General features: G+C 34.6%; 1 protein-coding gene across 1 annotated transcript; it reads left to right on the forward strand.

The window, feature by feature from the left end:
• The first annotated feature begins 5968 nt into the window (after positions 1 to 5968).
• LOC128223338 (glutaminase kidney isoform, mitochondrial-like) lies at positions 5969 to 19209 on the forward strand. Its single transcript, XM_052932616.1, has 15 exons — positions 5969 to 6000; positions 6497 to 6593; positions 7391 to 7527; positions 7949 to 8078; positions 9296 to 9375; positions 9642 to 9805; positions 10256 to 10347; positions 14494 to 14552; positions 14773 to 14839; positions 15140 to 15190; positions 15908 to 16084; positions 16658 to 16789; positions 17520 to 17674; positions 18677 to 18817; positions 19068 to 19209. The coding sequence occupies exons 1-15, from the start codon at positions 5969 to 5971 to the stop codon at positions 19207 to 19209; spliced, it is 1656 nt and encodes a 551-aa protein (XP_052788576.1).
• The last annotated feature ends 1658 nt before the right edge of the window (positions 19210 to 20867 follow it).

Genomic DNA, 20867 nt, shown 5'->3' on the forward strand with positions numbered 1-20867 from the left:
TAACAAATATTGTAAAAACTGATTTACTTACGCGGTTGTTTAACGTGGGTAGTAAGCATATCAATAACTATTTCACACTTTTAAAAGTTCAACAACGATGCCTTTAACAAGGTTCTTAATTTTAAACTGACACTCTTATTCAAAATCAATACATACACATGTATAACAAACATAATTTTTGACTGATAAACCTTAAACTACTTACTAAATAATGCATTTATGGAAAATATTAACTACTGATAACAAGTTAATAACCTTGAATTTAAAAGCAGAAAGCGCAAAAATATTAAATGATTGGTGAATGCTAAAAGATTAACTGTGGTCTACTATAGTGTTATAAGGTAGAAAATTAGAAATACTGTGTTTTATGCTCATTTCTTTCAAATTAAACTCGATATCCTACATAAGAACCATTGTTTTTGACATTTACTAATCTTTTTTGGAATAATAAACAATATTATTAATTGATGTAAATCATATTTGGGATTAAGTGCATCTTTAACATAGTTCTGAGCAATCGGCCCACGGTTTTACAAAACGCGCATAATTTCGCAACTTTCTAATCGGGAAAAGTATGTTTTATTGATGGAAATTACAACGTAACATATGAACCATAACAGGGTTCAAAACAACTCGTTTGTTGAATCTGGTTATTTACTTAGTATATTAAATAAACGCTTGAACGAATAATATCTCAAAATTATATGCTTTATTCTTAATAATATGCAATCAAGCATAATTATACGCTTATATTAATGGTCTGTATTTGACGGTCTTGGGAAAAATCTTTCACGGTTTTGCTAAGGTCGTGTGTTTTATTTTTTTTCATAATTGTATAAAATTAACACTTGTGATGCTTCATCGTGGTCCAGTTATATTGTTTTTCTCTCAATCTGCCATACAGAAGGCAAAACATATAATTTAATCTTGACATAGTTGTGGCTTCTTGAGCGGTTTCGTAAAACCAGGGATATAATTTGTTTTCCGAAATCATTGAAATCAAATACTTTAAACTTTACGTATAGTGATATGAAAGATAGACTGTGCTCGGTTGACCATTTCACCATGTACAAATAAGACGTTTTCAGAAGACCAAGGCTTTGTGGACGTGATTTTGATATACTTTTCTTGGGAAACAATTTATTGAAATCCCCGGCGATCAGACACTTTATTTATATATTGAAACGCTATTCACACAAAATTGTGCAATTTATGGAAGTTGTCTATTTTGTTTACACAAAAACTTTGTATTTTTTGTAAGTTGTAAATACACTTAATAGTAGCGTGTCTATATTAACCAATTGCTAATCGATTTGCTAATCCGTCGGAAGATTTTGTTCTGGAAACAACAAAAAAAGTCAGCACCTCGCTAAATATTACCAGATGCAAAACACGTAGTGAACGGACCTAATTAATCGGCATAAACAAAACAAAAGATAGTGCTTTGCCTGCAACGCTGCACTTTCACGGTCTTTTATTCCCGTCGCTATTCGGACAGTCACGTGATGGCCGGCACCGGACCGGGGGCGGGTGAGACATTCCGACGTCTGACGCGAATTGGAAGCATAACGTTGGACCAATCACCGTTATTGGATTTACAGAAAAAGTTCACGAATCTGAATTTCACAGAGTACGTAACAATTAGGCCCGCTATTTATAAAACATCTTAAGTTATTTCTTAACTTCATTCAAATTCCTTAAAGTTGCATTATCAAATTCCAAGAAATTTTATGTCTTTTTAGCACTAAATTATGTATTTTCAACCAAATTATTGAATTTAAGTAGTTTAGATATTATATTAATTGATTATATCATATCATATCACAAGTGAACTAAACTGACCAAATGAATTGAGATGTTTCATAAATACCGACCAAGTATTCATTATAAGGTGATTATGTAATATCAGTCAGATACTAAACTGCCGAAATACATTATTTGAAATGTATCATGAACTTCAAACGATACCGTGGGGTTAGATGAGGGTAGCTTTAAATTGAGTTTGAATTTTAAGTTTGTAATCGTACATGTCATTATAATGTGTTTACCTTGTTTAACTAGCTATTACAATTTTCGTTCGCACGATGTTTTGTGCATGTAGGTGCGTGTTTTTTGTTTGTTGTTTTTTCAGTGTTTTTGTTTGTTTTTTGTTTTTTTTGTTGTTGTTTTTTTTTTGGGGGGGGGGGGGGGGGTAAGGGGACGGTTGCAATTGGAGTACCCGGAGACATCCCGCATAACAGGTTTGATAGCTATCCACCATATTAATGATGTCGAGAAGCCGGGACGCTTTTGTGATGATTTACTGCATATACAATAATATATAAAATATACCCTGCGATATATCTCTGTCCTAAATGAACTTTTTACTATGTCACTCAATATCGCGGTGGGATAATAGAGTTTATGATTGAACCTTTTTGACCTCTTCCGACCATTGTGTTTTAGAAAACAGTGCCTAAGATAAAGAGTGGGTAAGCATAATCTCTTTACAATGAGAGTTATACCATAGCGCGCTAGCATAATGCCATACTAAATTGTTTTTACGTTTAGCGTCAACCCTTCGTACAAGAACTTATATATCTAGCTATCCTGAAACAACAAAAGAATCCCCGAAAAAAACTTAAACTAAATGAGTGACATCCTATGTACAATATAGAGCCAGAGCCTCCGTTTTTTCGATCGAGAACCCATAAAACCATCGTCCGGGGACACTTAACATAGAAACGATTTGATATGGCCTAATCATAATTCCGTTCACAAACAGTTTATCATTAAGGTTACTCCGACCACAATAAATGCAGTTTGTATAAAACTGTTATTCGGAATACATCGACATTACTAAGTCGTAGCTGTATAGTGTTTGGATAAAGATCTTCCCAAGCTATGGATGTAAAGAAAAAGTGGGGAATGTCGATTAAAAAGATTTTGCAAATGAAAAGGTATAGCACCTGTTTTAACCATATACTCTGTAGGTGTTTCAAGGAACACTCTGGTTATTAGACGTGAACTTAGTTCAACAAACGACTTTTAAAGGGGCTAGACACTATATTGTCCAAAAATCGGCAAACACATTAGTTCCACAACACAAACCTAGAATTGCCTATGTGAGTTAGAAAGAGGAGGATAATACATACGTTTACAGGATTAAATAAGAAAAGCAACATTCATGTTGCTGTCTCATCTGTGTTTCCCCGTTTAAAAATAGCGGATAATGGTTTCCAAGTTTAAATCATACCTGTTTATGAGTACAGATAAATATACCGACTCTATTTTTAAATTTACTGGATTTTACGTGGTAGACAACCCTAGTAAATTTCGATTTGGAAAAATGCGCAAAAAAAATGCGAAATATGCATGTGTCGTAAGCGATGTGGTACATCAGTATGATTTAATGCGTTGTTCATAATGATTTTAATTTTCTGCAAGTTTTCGACAATTTTCTTTTCTTCTTGCAATTGTATTACCTGGTGTCTAGCCCCTTTAATGCTTTGCTTGAACTAGATTGGTCATTTAAAATGATAAAATGAATATCGTACTGACATGACACTGGACATTCGGAACTCTAAGAACGAATCTCCTGCTAGCAGGACATTGGACGTTCGTAATTCAAAAATGATAAAAGAAAGTCACGACATAGGATATTCCACTTTCAAAAATAGGAAAGTAATGTCATTTTTTTACGACATTACATTTCACCATAGACCTTAAGTTAGAAACGGTTTAAGCCATAAAACATTAATTTTCTAACAGAAATATGCAAATCTGCGCTCTGATTTTTTGTCAGCAATCTTTTATCATTGGTTTGCAGATATTTACGCAAAAATTTGCTCTTTCCAAGACAAAAAATAAAAAAAAAAAGTTGTAAAAACGGTAAATCTGTGAGAGTGCAGCTTTAAACATATAAAAATGCAAAACACGATAATTAGCAAAACATTTATAATCAAAACATGAAGCAAATGATTATAACAACAGTACTCGTAGACAACAAACTTATACGGGGGAACGGAGTGGGACCCCTAAAATTGAACCTGGGACGCTTTTTACGAGCATTGACTAAAATTATGTATAAATTTGTTTTCTATTTCATTCCATTACATGCCAAACATAGATAATTTATTATTGACATTAAGGATAATAATACACAATGGACATGTGTATAGTTGTGCCACAGCTGGGATTCTTTATTCGGGTTTGTTATTGACAGCACATAACCATTGCACATTCTATTAAAGCGCAATAAGTTAATAGTGCATGTAAAAAGATTAATGAATGTGTTAAGTACGAGAAAATGATAATAACGGTAAATGCACTTCAGGAAATGCACATATGAATTGTACAGCGCAATATTGAACGTAAGGAATTTCTTTTCAAAGGTGAATATCATGAATATGTCAGGTCAATATTTAAATTGTCAGCAAATGAAACATAACGCTTAATCGGCTATCGAACTATACACCTGTTCACAAATATATGCTAGGCCAGAGTAAAAACCAGAGTAAAAAATTAAGCCCAGTTATGAAATGAAAAAAAAATCTGGATAACTGCATGAGACATGATTCAAACATGAACTATGTAACACAATTTCATTAATGGACATTAAAATCGGAGAAAATTAACGATGTTGACAACAACGTTTATTTTACCACGTCTGAGCGTCAAACGATTAATTCAATACAACACCTGATTTTACGCACGAATAACCAATCCCATAGCGCAGATATAATAAATACATGTGATACCTTCCGCTTCCGGTGCGGGGAAATGCCCCGTTTTTTGGTAGCTTAGTAAACAAGTGCTATGTGATATTGTGTGATATTATGTGATATGAAGATAGATTTTGACGCAGTAAGTTATCCACTACTTGTCGTTACATAAACTGTCAGAAAATGATAACCGCATAACTGGAAGTGTGACTTTATAGACATCCCATTTGTTTCTCTCAGTTCAAATACTTTTAAAATAGTTTTGATTTACAATTTAACTATATTTAAATTGTGCTCACATCCCACGACGCTTGATTCGTCACGCTTGACCAAGCACATGATCAGACGTCAATTATCTAAAGTAGTACCTGCACCGGATCACAAAGCAACAGACTATATTAACCGCTTTATTTACCGCTAATTGAGAAAATAATTGTGATTTTCAAACAATAATATATGTCTGTTTTACATAAGTATGCATCTTAAATCTGAATTACTGAAAACTTTTTGATTGGTGACTTATAGGTCTATAGGGCCGAATGTTATCCGCTCGATTATTATTATATTCGGAGAATTTGTACTTTGTATGTACACACGTCACAATAATAGATACTCTACTTACTTGTATCCTCTGCGATATGTCATTGTCAATCAGTTAATACGAGATATTTGCCAAACTATTAATATGAGATAATTGTCAAACAATAAAAAGAGATAATTGTCAAACAATTAATATGAGATAATTGTGAAACAGTTAATATTAGATAATTGTCAAACAATTAATGTGAAATATTTGTCAAACATTTAATATGAGATATTTGTTAAACAATTAATATGAGATAATTGTCAAACAATTAATGTGAGATAATTGTCAAACAAATAATGTGAGATAAGTGTCAAACTATTAATATGAGATAATTGTCAAACAATTCAAAGGAAATAATAATTTACTTTGCGACTTTACCATCCTAAGGAATAAAATATGTTAAGTTCGAACATGTTTGACCTCACTCAGCGTGTTTGAGCTAAAACTGTCTAAGATCATTAAGAGGTGAACATAATCTCTTCACAATGGAAGTTATATACCATAAAATGAAAACATAATCACAATTACGTTCATAAACATTTTACGAGGTTATTCAGACCACAAGGCAGTTTACACGCCTCTGTTCTGTTCTGTAAAAGAAAACATCAAAGTAACTTAGTGTGACCGCGGTTTTTGATTAAAAACTTTCCACGTTATGGATGTAATGCAAAAATTGAGAATGTCGACAACAAAGGTTCTGCAATTGAGAAGGTATACAACCTTTTAAAACTATTGCCGATTGTTTACAATGGTTTTATGAAGTTAGCTCAACGTTATTTAATGTTGTAAGCATGCATTAAATTAAGAGATATAATTATGACATTTTCAGTATTGGTTCCTGAAATCTCATTTAATTGACAAATCAAATTTCAACAATATAAAATAAATCTACGTATTAAGGCCCAAAAGTCCGAGTTGCGGCGCGGATAATAAATTGAGTCCCGTTCTAGCTAATCAGTACGGTGAAAAAACGACATTCTAAACATGATCGTTCTGGCACGACATTGACAGTGGGAGCTTATAATATTATCTACTATATATACATGTATATATAATTCAAATAAGAAATTGTACTGCATACATTTAACTGAAGTACATATGATCAAGTTTTACATCCAACTTGATTTAATTATCATCAGTGCAAATCCCTCCGACAAATAGATATTACTGAATCCGGATTATTCAAAATTTGACCATATATTTTCAGCGATCTGTTGCCTTTCGGAATGGAGGATTTTGAAGATAAGGTGTTTGACTACCTCTGTGACAGCCGGGACCTACTCTCCGTGGACAAGTTTAAAAAGGTAAAATATTGATAAGGGCACATTACACCAATTCGGGAGTGACTTCTCCAAGTGCAACATGCGTTGTTTTTTCTCTCTCTATTTTTAATAAATGATAGTGAACCAAAGAATGGTTATACTATACCTGACAATACGTAACTGAGTTGAAGCTGGATGGTTTTTGATTTGCAAAAATGCTGGACTTGCTGGTTCTACTTGATCTACTCTTTGTTTACACTTTCACCCCATTGTTTGTAATCCTACACCGAATTTGGTGCCTTTATCGCTGTGGTCACGTTCAACCAATTTTATTTTTCCTTTAAGAAACGTTTTTTATGTTGTTAAATGTTGAATACAATAGTGGAGTCGTGAAAAACGGGAAACAGTTTTAGTTCGCGTGTAAATTGGTCAATTTATATAGTATAGTATATATATAGGAAATTTATTTAGTGGTCTGTGACCTGTAACTTGTTGGCCGTTTTCCTTTTGAACGATCAGTAAATTTGGTTTAAAGGAAGTTACGAAAGCTTGAACGGCAAATCTAGTATGAAAATCAATTATTATTCTTAAACCTTTGAATGTTTCAATGAAAGGGGTGTCTTGAAGTATTCGATTCTCACCTCAGAGGTCGGGGATTCGAACTCAACCAGCGTCTAAATGTCTTTAAATCGAATTAAGACAAATCAGTTAAAACTAAGTTTAGCTCATGAAAATCATACAAGGAAATTTAAAACATATAAAGGATCAAATAGCAAATTTTCGTCATTTTCCGTATTGAATAAAGTTAAAAATGGCCGAGGGTACTCCGAATGTTTTAGATCCTGAGCGAGACTGGTTTACGGAACTCTGATCCGCGGTTGAAGGAGACGATGGACAACTTCCATGACATCGAGATGAAACAACTGCACGATGAACACGAACTCAGGGGGTATATCACCAGGGACACGTTTAAGGAGTAAGTGCCGGTGTTTGTTGCGTTAGTCATGTTTTTAATTGTCGACCAAACAACGTTTATACATGAAATGTCTGAAAGCAAAGATGCGATTTAAGTTCGCATTGTCATATCTTTGCGCGTCCTGCAATGCATTCAGTAGGGCGACCGTTTACAAAACGTAAGCAAACTGTTTTGATTTGTACCCCTGTTGCAACGCAGTGTTTACGCTGCAAGCAGGGAACAAAACGTTCGTCTTATACACATTTACTGAACGCATTGCTGGTCACAGTGGACAGCGAGGGGCGGTCAACATGTAGTTTTTTTTTACAAGACACCATACCGCTAAACAATTCAGGTTGAATACGAAATAGTTTCATAGTTTCTTTTAATAATGTCCATACCATATGATTCGGGTGTCCACTTAACGTTTCCATAATTGCAGGTGTGTGACGGACAACATCACGCTGATATCAAAGGCCCTAAAGAACCAGTTCATTATTCCAGAGTGGACGCCATTCTGCGAAAACATTAGGGAAATGTTCACAGACTGTAAAACAAACAATGCCGGCAAGGTACGACGTCGTTTACTAGTAATGGTGTACAAGGTCAAGAAAGATGAACAAAAAAAATCAATTTTAAAGCTGCATATTCACAGATAAAACGTTTTTACAACTCTTTTTTTTGTCTTGGAAAGAGCATTTTTTGCGTAAATATCTTCAAACCAGTGATATAAGATGGCTGACAAAAGATCAGATAGCAGATTTTCATATTTCCGTTCGAAAAGTAATGTTTTATGGTTTAAACCGTTACTAACGGTTTAAGAAACATGCATAAAACATCATTTTATTAACTTGAATATAAAAATCTGCGATCTATTTTTTTTTTGTCAGCAGTCCTATATAACTTGTTTCCATGCATTTTCGCAATATTTGGCTCGTTCCAAGACAAAAAATAAAAAAGTTGTCAAAAAGTTCAATCCGTGAGAGTGCAGCTATAATGCATTATTATGTTAAACTCAAGTGTCTTAAATGATCAAAACAAAAAACAACATTTGTGATTTGAGTACAGATAAAAAATACAACCATTAGCTTTTATAAATTGAGTTTTCAATTAATAGCTACGTGGCCACAAAACCACAGTTTAACAAATATTGCTTTAAGTAAGATTCAAGAGTTAAACGTTATTATGTAGTGAAATTAAAACGCTCCTTTTTTGCATCTATCTAGACTTTGTACTTTTTATGCTTATCATATGATGTCAATGAGATGTTATAATTCGCAGGCGTGGTAAAGATGATGGATATTGTCCTTTCCGATAACTCCTTTATCTGTCCCTGAAATGCACTTTAATCAGGAGATTAAGTCTCCGGTGGTAGCAAAGTTATATTTCAAATTTCAAATGCCATTTAAAAACAGCCTCAAAAATTGACCCACCTGAGTCCGTTCAGTTTCACATAAAAGAAACAAAGAATTATACAAAAGAACATTAGCTACACCCAAATAATCTTAAATTGAAGCATGGCATTTGGCATTCTTACTTTCTACTTCCGCGGACCAAATCTCCCTTAAAGACTACCTGAAATACTCATATTAATACTTATATTCATTTATGGCATTGAATATTAATACTTAAATTCTAAAATGTCTTATACATATATTTAAATTTGTTTATAACATTTCTTCGGAATCGACTTCAGTTAAGAAAGGGCTTATGATTTTTATGAATACCGGCCCGTATCGTTTGGTCTGTCGGGAGCCACGACCTGACAAGTTACGTTCCCTTTTTACAGCCGGCCACCTATATCCCTCAACTGGCACGTGTAAACCCCGCCTACTGGGGCTGTTCCGTGTGCACTATTGACGGACAGAGGTACGGACTCTTGCATATAATGTTGATACCAATGTAGATCTATTGTCGTTGTTGCCCAGTACAAAATCATTATTATCATTATTAGACAAATCAAAGCACTGACGGTGCCGTAAGAATGTGCAATTAATAGTCTAGAAGCCAAATGAGGATATTACCGGTTTTTACACCTGCTTGTAAATTAACTTTAAATTCGAATTATTTGTTCGTGTTTTAACCATAATAGATCCAGACAATACAATAGTTAAGTTTCCTCCATAACTTAACAGGTTTTCACTCGGCGACACGCAGGTGCCGTTTAGCCTACAGTCAATTGTGAAGCCCCTCTCGTATGCCCTCGTGCTAAACGATCTGACACCAGAAGTAGTCCACAAGTACGTGGGCCAGGAGCCCAGCGGAAAGTCCTTCAATGAGCTTACACTCGACTACCAAAGTAAGAACTTCTTTCGTATTAAGTATTTAAATGACAAGTTTTCGAAGCGTCACCAACAGGTTCATAGACACGGCTTAGTGTGTAAAGGTTAAAGCGAGTAAAGTATACATGTACACCCTTATAAACCTTTAAGTACCATAAAGTACCCTTAGTTAAAATCAGTTTCAAAACAAACTATGTTTGATGCAAAATTTATTACCATGCAGTATTGCCGTTTTGTGCGTTTAATGTTTATGTATGTTATATTCGGATGTATGGATCGGCAGGATGTCAACCATGGCGAAGTATTTGGTCCTCTTATGGGGGGTAGAAAAATAAGTATTCTTAAGACCTGTATATGGTTAAGCAAAAAAAAAACAATATTTTTTTAAAACATTCTGCTACCGTGCTACTCCTTATATAATGTCATTTAGTGTAATGGTGTTTTATTGTTTTCGATCATCCCTTTAGATAAACCACACAATCCGATGATCAACTCAGGAGCGATTGTTGTGTCTTCCCTCTTGAAGAAGGAACTCAACATTGCGGACAGGTTTGACTACGTACGTTTGTATTTTTTGCTCTACTTACACTATTGTCAATTGTAAAACTCGTGTGTTTTTTTTTCTTTTTGGATTTGCTAAAGTATAGCAGTCCGTTTATTAGATCATAAAAGCAACAATGTCACAGGTAATGAAGTAATACATAGACAAAGATTTTTATATATATACTCAAAGTATCTATTGAATGTACTTCAGGTTTTTTATAAAGTCATTCAGGAATCGGTAATTGATCATAAAAGCAACAATGTCACAGGCAATGAAGTAATACATAGACAAAGATTTTTTTTATATTTATACTCAAAGTATCTATTGAATGTACTTCAGGTGTTTTATAAAGTCATTCAGGAATCGGTAATTGACATTTTTTTATTTGAAGTATGTTTCTAAAGCAATCAGATCGTAATATAAATAAGACAATATATTTAAAACTCGTGTGTTTAACCATCATAATTCATACGAAAATATAATGTAGTACCATTAAAGCCTTGTACGTGTTGCTTAAACATAAAGTTCTCAAATGGCGCTACACAACCTTTCATTTCATTAAGATTGACCTGAATCATAAAAGTGCTCCCCGGTTAAAAAGAAGAAATTGACCAATTGAAATAGAGGGGAATAAATTCAGCCTCGCCCACAGAAAATCAACATTGTTTTAACACGTATATACGTTGTTATATGCAACGTGTTTTTTGCAAGGCAGCAAAATTCTAGACAATGGATTATACGCCTTCTCGTACACCAGAGGGATGATGCTATGTTAAAGATTTAGCATTAAAAAGTTATTTAGTAGTTCATTTACTTGTGTGTTTTCATCGGGTGTGACCCGTGGTGACCCATGTGAAAACCCCTTTAAGTCACGTGAGTCCTCATCCTGGCATTATCGAACCTCTGTTGAATGAGAATGATATACGAGGCGATTACCGAACTGTTATGATGTTTCTTTTTGATCTGGGTTTGTTTTTTGCTGACCTAACCCATGTACATGCACTTTAATTTTAATTTAGGTTTATTTGTGTAATTTCACATGTGCACACGTTTTTATCTAGCATCCAAACATTGAAGATCAACGCAGGCACTGCAGAGAAGAGGTTAATACAAACATGTATATTTGGAAGAGTAGGAGTAGATACTGGGGCTATGTTCACTTACCGCTTGTGTCTCAGTTTGAGTCTTAGGCTCAAATATTCCAAAAATATTCAAGTCAAATCTCGATCTCAACTCCTTTCACCACATAAAAGCATAGTATTATTGAAAATTTTGCAACTTTTGTTTTTACATTATGAAACGTATTTTCTCATGCAGTGTGTTTATAAATCGATTTTGACCATATTTCAGAGAAAACTAAATTTAGAGCAATATATACTAAAGTAATTGTCAAACGAAACGATGAAAGTACTAAAAACATACATCTTTGGCTATATAATATTTTTCCCTTAGAATCTTGCCCAATGGCGTTAATCAATATATTCTAATGATAGAATGTTCTTTTAAACGGTGTAAAAACAAATTAGATTTTTCATAGCTGTTGCTTGATGTTATGAAGTAAAATGAGTTGAGACTGGGATTGAGAATTGACTTCAGTAATTTCGTGATAATGGGGCCGGGCTCAGAAAAGTGAATTATTTCATATTCAATAACGTCGTGAAACGGAGTTTGAGACTCGGACCACGAAAATTGAATTCATAATTGTTTCGAAATATCTTTAACATAACTATTTTTGGCAAAAGATATGCATGATTGCCGTACAAGTTATTTGTTAAAGATAAAACAATTGTTAGCATAATTGCTTTTGTATGAGCAATTTCACACGACATTCGCAATTTGGAGCAGATTCAATATGTAAGTGTATGTGGGCCCTGGGGCGGTATTCAAAAAAGTCACTTCCTCGCTTAAGTCACTTTCCTAATTTTAGTATCTCTTTAGTCATATAAAGTAAAAAAATAGGAATTCCCAAAATACACAATTTTCGTTGACGTTATTGAAAAAAACCCACACACTTATGTCAAAAACACTTATTCATTTCTTTTAATTTGACGATGAAAATTTTAAGAAATCGAATTAAGTTAGGAATTGACTTAAGATGGTTTATGAATACGGCCCTGGGCTTGTATCCACTAACGTATTGAGTATGAGGTGGAGACTCAGATTCAGAAAAGCGAATTTTTAGAATAACTTAAAATAAACAAATTGTGTAAATAATGGTTAAACATGGTAGTTGGCCATTTTTACCTTTATTGCTCTCCTTAAAACGATTGTTCAATCCAATGAAGATTTTCAATTTGAGTCTTTAGTCTCAAACTTAGACTCGCTGAGACGTTCATGAATATGGCCCCATGTTAAAAGGAATGTGCCATGCAATATCAACTTTTTTATATTTCTTATGAATATATGATATAACTCATACTATGCACATAATTGCAAATGTATAAAAGCACAGCTGAGATTACTTCGTTAAATGCATTTTCAAATGAATGAAAGGAACAGCGATTTTCGTTCCTTTTGTCGTATTTGACATACAAATTCATATTCATGGAACGAAAATACGATTTTGATATTATCATTATTGTCATTGATACATTCCTAATCAACTATACGTTAACGCTAACTGCTAATGTGCTTGATAAACACTGTTCATTTATAAAAAAAACACCTCCGAAAAATGCTTAATTCTAGGCTTTTACAGAAGTAATGCAAAGTTGGTTCATTTTAAATTATTCATCTTCTACGCTGCTGGACTAATGCTGCAGGGTGAGGAATCACTTGATTTCAACGGGGTTTTCATATAGGTCACTACGGATAAAACCCGAATAAAACAAACGAGAAAGGGACGCTTATTTCTAAAGAACATTTTTGGCAGAACAGATATGAAATTATTTCTTAGCCTATAGAAGACTATGCTATTTTCTGCTTCTACACCATTGAAGTTACATGATTTCTCACCCTGATAAATGAACAATGTTAAAATAAGTTGGCTTTCTAACTGCATGAAGAATGCGTTTACTTTTGAAATGATATCATGCATCAGTTTGATAAGTAGAATGAAGTGATTTTAAGGTATCCAATTATTCTCATATGAATTGTTGATTCTTGATGATTCCATACTATTTTGGCATTATTTATGAAAGGGTTTATGGGGACAAAAAGAAAATACGAAGAAATACCTAACATATACTTCAACCACGCTTTTATGGCTTTGAGGGATTGTTTAATATGTCATTTTATCCCTGGTTAAATTGAAAAAAAACAACCCAACAACATGAATACGAACTACGATAACTTAACGTAAAATACAAGGTCATTTATTGCAGCTGTAAGTTATCAGCATGCAAGGCAGTTTGAAACGACACCAACATTGTACGGGGCCATCATACATCAGCATTTAACATTAAAACCAAAGGATCTATGAAACGACAAGCATACGTGTTAATAGCCAGAAAATAAACAAAGGCAATTGGGTCGATATCGTTCAGAACTTTCTTAAGTAATTGTTTATATAAAAATGGGCCGATATTGTTCAGGACTTTGTGAAGCAATTGTATAAAACATTGGGCCGAAATCGTTCAGGACTTTGTGAAGCAATTGTATAACGCATTTGGGCCGATATCGTTCTGAACTTTATTAAGCAATTGTATAAAACATTGAGCCGATATTGTTCAGAACTTTGTTAAGCAATTGTATAAAACATTGGGCCGATATTGTTCAGAACTTTGTTAAGCAATTGTATAAAACATTGGACCGATATCGTTCAGAACTTTGTTAACCAATTGTATAAAAAATGGGCCGATATCGTTAAGGAAATTGGGCAGATATCGCTGTAAACTTTAAAAGGTGAAATATTTTATAATGTGCTTATATATTTGCATAAAACGAATACAGCTGAAACAGTTATCTCGAGTCTTGTTAGAGGTCACAAGGGTATTCATTTAACTCGGATTGCAGTAACGTTTTTCAACGTTTATCCACGATGGCGTTTACAACAATGTTACCATATATTTTATCTGTACACACAATATATGATTTTTTTTCAGTCAAGTAAATTAAACATGATAATGCATTAAAATTAAAATGATGTTTTTGCTCATTTCAAGACATCCTTATTTCATTGTTTTTCACCTAATTCAAGTTGAAATAAAAACATAATTGTAGACAATGGAGCAGCTTAAGCGTCTTACCGGAGGGGAACACGTGTCATTCAACAACTCCGTGTAAGTTTTTTTTTTGTTAAAGTTTGTATGCTTTATATTCAGTTTATGTAGACGAATTACTCCAAATATTGGCCTCAGCCAAGCTAGTTGTTGCTTTTATTAATTTTGTAACATTGTTTTGTTAATCTGGGCTGTTATTCAATATTGATATACAGCTCCTTGAAATTCAGAGCTGCTCGCTTGATGATTTTCTCCCAAAATGACATGAACATATTTCCAGCTACCTTTCCGAGCGCGCCACAGCAGACCGCAACTTTGCGCTTGGCTATTACATGAGAGAAAACAAGGTAAAAACATTTTCCAACATGTTGTTAGATGTTCAATGTTACGTTTTTTAAAACCAATGTCTTTGAACGCGAACAGCGTCAATTGAAAAAAATGGTTTGTGCCGGTATCGAATACCACCAATGGGCTGTACCTTTTTAATTAAGTTTTAGAATCAAACTGAATGCGAAGATATGACTGTCTTTACCATAATGTGTCATATACATATAAGGCTTGAAGGCCATACAACGCAAATTCGAAAAACAACAAGAACAGAACAAACATTTTTTATTTAAACGAAGTATACTCATTTGTTTTTTTAGTGTTTCCCAGATGACGTGGACCTACACGAGGTTTTAGAGTTCTACTTTCAGGTAAAGCATTGTGTTCTGTATTCAATTGCTAACATTGTTCATGAAGTTAAGGTTACTGTTAAGCTTGTGTTTCTTACCTTGCATTTTCTGTCGAACTTACAGTTAGGGTGTTCTGTAAAACTTAGTGACACTCTTTGTCAAAATCAATACATAAACATGTAAAACAAACGTAAATTTTGAGTGATACACCCTCAACTACTTACTAAATAATGCAAAATACACATTACGATTAACAAAATTATGATCGTGTTTTTACTAGCTGCAAGCGCAAAAATATTAAATGATTGGTGAATGCTAAAATATTTACTACGATCTACTATGGTCTGATAAGGTAGCAATACCGTGTTTTCTGCACATTTCTTTTAAATTACACTCGTTATCCTTCATAAGCATCATTGTTTTCGACATTTGTTCATCCTTTTTGGTGTATTAAAACAATTGTATTAAATGTGTTGAATCTTATTTGGGAGTAATAGTGCATCTTAAAGGATTTCTTAGAATACATATTATTGGATTCATCACACTAAAATAATTTACTGCTCTTAACTTATTAACGAGTAATGTTAACAGAAAACACCATGTTCGTACAGAACTCGCAAAAGTTTAAAATAAAATGCAACACTCTTCGAAACTACGCAGTTTTCTGCTGTGACCAGTTTTAGACGATTTACCAAAAAAGTCAAACGATCTGAACATAAACATAATGAAATATTTTAGCTGTGTTCCATTGAAACAACGTGCGAGTCTGGCGCTGTGATTGCAGCCACGCTGGCTAACGGTGGAATCTGCCCCATGACTGGTGAAAAAGTGTTGTGCGCGGAGGCCGTCCGGAATACCCTCTCTCTCATGCACTCATGCGGGATGTACGACTACTCTGGACAGTTCGCTTTTACTGTGAGCTTTACATTGTTGGTTGTCATTTTGTTGTTGTTTTTCAAAATTGAACATAAAATATGTAAGGATTCACTAACCAGGGTTATAAGTGCATCCTGTAGCAAGATAAATTATAGGCATTTTTGTTTAGTTTTTCGTTCGTCGTTTTTTTTTAAATAAAATACAATAGGGCTATTGTATAGGTATTGGTGTCGTTTTCGTCGGCTTTGTTGATTTTCTTGGTCATAAATAATAAGCATACCTTCAAGATAATTCAAATGAAATTTGGCTATCATGTTACCAGTGTCAAAACGCACAATCACAGCAAGGTGCAAACCACTTTATTAACTGTTGAGTTATGCCCCTTGTTCGACTGAAAAACAAGGACAGACGAGCGTTGATGTTCGCTCTGTGGTTCTCTTGTCCATTAGTGTCTTGCTTAATGTATGCCCTCTGTTGTTTTCGCTTAAAATACAAACGAACTATTTTGATCAGATACAAACCTATATAAATGTACCATATCTGTATCTGCAACATCTGCAATTCAAATACTAAATAACAAAGCTATTCGTCTACCATCTGTTTTGTTTCCAGGTAGGTTTACCAGCAAAGTCTGGAGTGGCAGGAGGAGTGATGCTGGTGGTTCCAAATGTTATGGGTATCTTCCTGTACGCCCCACCCCTCGACAAATGGGGCAACAGTTGCAAGGGCGTACAGTTCTGCAAGGTAAGGCGTACATTGTTGCATTGTTTGGAGGTGCAACGTATTACGGGCAACTTCCTGTACGCCTTACCCCAGATAATTGGGGCAACAGTTACAAGGGCGTACAGTTTTGTAAGGTAAGGCGTACGTTATTATATTGTAGGGTGGTGCACATAGTTACGGGCATCCTTATGTACGCTCCACCGCTCAACGAGTTGGCCACAGTTGCATGACTGTACTATTATGTTAGGTAAGGCACACGTTGCTCCCAGGTGGTGCACACTGTTATGGTGACCTCGACCCCACACCAAGTGGCACTACCAATGCAATGGTGTACAGCTTTGTAGGGTAAGGTGTGCGTACATTGTTTTAAGATTTAGTGAGGTTATAGAGATGCACAGAATCTTTCTGAAAGCTCCACCCGTGGACAAGTTGTAAGAAGGGCATACAATGTTCCCAGGTGGTGTGCTAATTATTAGATGTTAGTTGAAATGTGATGGGCATCTTCACATACGTCACTACTAGAGACTTCTGGAAGTGCATGCAGTTCTGTTAGAAGGGAGTTCTCGTATAAATTATATAAATCTAAAAACTGTTGGGTTTTTTGTGCGTAAATGGGACTGAACTTCTTTGGCCGATACGGCATTTTATGAATGCTATCTAACATTCAGTTTCATCTTTAACATCGACATGACTCTCTAAAATATGAAAGGAAATTGAGACTTGACTTTGAATTCAAATATCTTTACCCCAGAACCTGGTGTCGAAGTTCAACTTTCACAACTACGACAACCTGAAGTTCACCCAGCGGAAGATTGATCCACGGGGTCGCGCCACTGAATCGAAAGCCCAGGATGTAGTAAACCTCCTATTCAGCGCATACAACGGCGACGTCACAGCCATGCGAAGGTGGTGTCTTTTGATATTTTAACTAGTGTTTGCTAGTTTGCTCGTAGGACGTTTATTTTACAAAAGATCTTACAATACCCAGGATGTTCAGTGTAAAATCTAAGATCTTAATTTAAAGGCCCCCAAGTTAATTTAAGGAGTTCTCATAAAAGACTGATACACCCACTGAAGGTAATTATGTTAAATTCACAGGTGACATAATAATCGTTTAGTGATTATCTCGGTCATTTACGTTATATCAACTATTTAAGTTTGAAAGCCCGCCATTTTTAGCGCATTCAGCGCTTTGATTCAGACGTAGTTTTGCTTGTCAAGGGAGATCACTGCGTATGGACCTAAATCATTATGAAGTTAAGATTAATTATATGTTGTACAATTCTCGTAAATGTACTTTACTGTTGATCTTAATTTCTGCATATCAAGGCATGACTTTCTCACGAATATCGCTGAAAAACACTTACAACACCAAACACGTCTTAGTGCAGAACTGTTGCTTCAAAACCGAATGTTATGCAATATCTGGTGAATTACCTGAAGACATGTATGACCTCATTTTTTTACGTAAAATTTATAATTCAAGCCAGAAATCCAAGACTGAAAATGCAGCTAAGTTGCTTGATATTGACAGTTATATCGAACAGCAAATGACAAAAAGGCATCAATCTAATATTTGACAGCTGTCTCTGTCGTTAAGAACATGCCTATGGAATCGATCATACAATGGTACATTCATGATAACGGACGGACGGAATGTGTTTTCCTTTACGTGCCGTAGCTTTATTTTGCTCTCCCCCTTTTTGATTTTAGCGTCTTTTCCGTCGATGACGTCACCTATATTTCTAACCTTTGCTGGTACTCCTAGTTGATGGGTATGGTGATTTTTCAGGCGAAATTTGACGGACTAGTGCTCATTTGGTGAAACTTGTTGCCGCTATGGTTCTTTATTTGACACACGTGCATTGTCATTTTCACCGATGTCATCAATTATGTTTTTTTTTACAGGTACTCATTACTGGGTATGGACATGTCACTGGCGGACTATGACGGACGGACAGCGCTCCACTTGGCGGCCGCAGAAGGCCACTTGACGATAGTGAAGTTTCTGCTTGAGAAATGTGACGTATCGCCGTTCTTGGAAGACAGGTGAGCAAAAGTTGTATAAAATTCAATCTCACTTTTAAAAGATATACATTTTCACCATCCCTAGCCGGTATTAGCAACAATGGTTCTAGAAACTGTATGAGACATTGATTAATAAGGTTAAAACACTTTTAAAATGGTACCTTGATGTCATTCCGTGCACATGTCTGAATTTGTTTGATAAAAATACCGATTATTTTTGTTCCCTGTTTTTTGTTATTATAGTATTTGAGTTTCTTTGAATAACCTGTAGATGGAAGTGTACTCCTTTTGACGACGCAAAGAAATTTGGACACACAGAAACGGCTGAGATCCTGGGAAAGGCGATGACGTCAGATCCAGATAAAGATACGTCAAAGATGACGTCAGTTTTCAGAAGTCTGCATTCAGACTGATAAATGCACGAGTAATAAAACGTTTACTCTCGAGTACATGACTCAATTTGATTTAATTAATGGTCAGAACATTTATTTATGAGGTTAAGTCTGATTGATAAAGAATGGCAGAGCGAGTGAAACAAGCGAGCCCATTTTAGCCAGTAAGCTTTTACCTATTATGTTCTAAGATTGTAACCTGTTTCCTACAGGCGGGGAACCAAATCCGGACGTCATGTCCGTTAATTTGTCAAACTACGAATCTTTACGATTAAGCCCAGTAGCTATTGACTTCCGATAGGCGATTTCATTGGCTGGAAATGGAGATCTTATTCAAAGAAACATCATATTAATAACTAAACTTTCTTTAATCTTTACGGATGTCGAAGTTGTCATGTATTTGAGTTTTTTTTTCGGGCTTATGCAAACTAGGACAAGAAGTAGTTATTAATTCTATTACATCTGTATTTTGAGTTCGAACAGAACAGAACAGAACAGAACAGAACAGTAATATTTATTTTGACTTTAGCCTTACAATCTCATCGTCATTCAAAGATATGTATACATGTATATATACATTCACGAGCATGGCATGTTTTCATAGTAATCATGTGACATGCGAAAAACATATACGGTAATATTAAATTACATTTCGTTTAAAACATAAAAAAGTGAAATTAATGAATGAGAGTTAATAAATATTATCTTAACAAAAATGTAATGGAATTCTCGTTTTGAGACAGAAATTTGTCACTTACACGATGCTTTAAATTATTCCTGTAAATAGCGAGTACAATGATAATAAGTTATACTAGAATCTACTATTTTATATTAAACATTATGTATATATTGTTGTTTAAGTAACTTTTTAGATCAGTTTAGTTCTATATATATATATATATGTTTTATTTCCTAAAAAAGTGCGACATTTGCTGAATTAACAAGACGTCAAAATGTTATAATATTTTACGGATCACCCTGTATATATAGTTTTATCATTCTGAACGGGTGCTTTTTGCATTGTTCTAAATGTTAACCATAAAATACATTGTCAAAGTCAATCATATACATGTATGTTTGTGTACAATATGTATAATATGTTGGCTGAGTATGTCACTTTGCTGTAAATAAAGATTGCATTTGTATTAACAATTGTACATACATGTGCATATAAATACACGTTAGAAGTCCGAATGAGTATGTTTTTCTTTTCTTATTTCTTACCATTTTTAATGATCATTACTTATCCAAACTTTTATCATATTATTACCATTATAACAAATACAACCATTTTGTGTAATGGCTAAAGGTTTGTAATATTACCAAAACAAGGACGCCTGGAGTAAGCGGCGTAGACTGCGCTTTGTTTCATTTAAAATGGTGAAGAAATAGTAAAGTTATCTTTGTTTAAATCAAAATATTGCCTTCCGACGTAGCATTTATGACGCAATCTATCACGTGGTGTACACACACTGTACACTGTGTATATAACTCTAACGTCACTACAGTCGAACCCCTTTGGCCCCAAATCGTTTCGCTCTATTTCCTCGTCGGCTCGAACTTAGTGTAACGGACAGATATTTTTTTCTACTGCAGAATGAAAGCATTTCCGCTTGGCTCGAATTTTCCGAGACTCGAGGTAATTTCGTCGGTCCCTGCGAGTTCGAGCTAACGGGGTT

Source organism: Mya arenaria, chromosome 17, assembly GCF_026914265.1.
Source record: "Mya arenaria isolate MELC-2E11 chromosome 17, ASM2691426v1".
Classification (NCBI taxonomy): Eukaryota; Metazoa; Mollusca; class Bivalvia; order Myida; family Myidae; genus Mya; species Mya arenaria.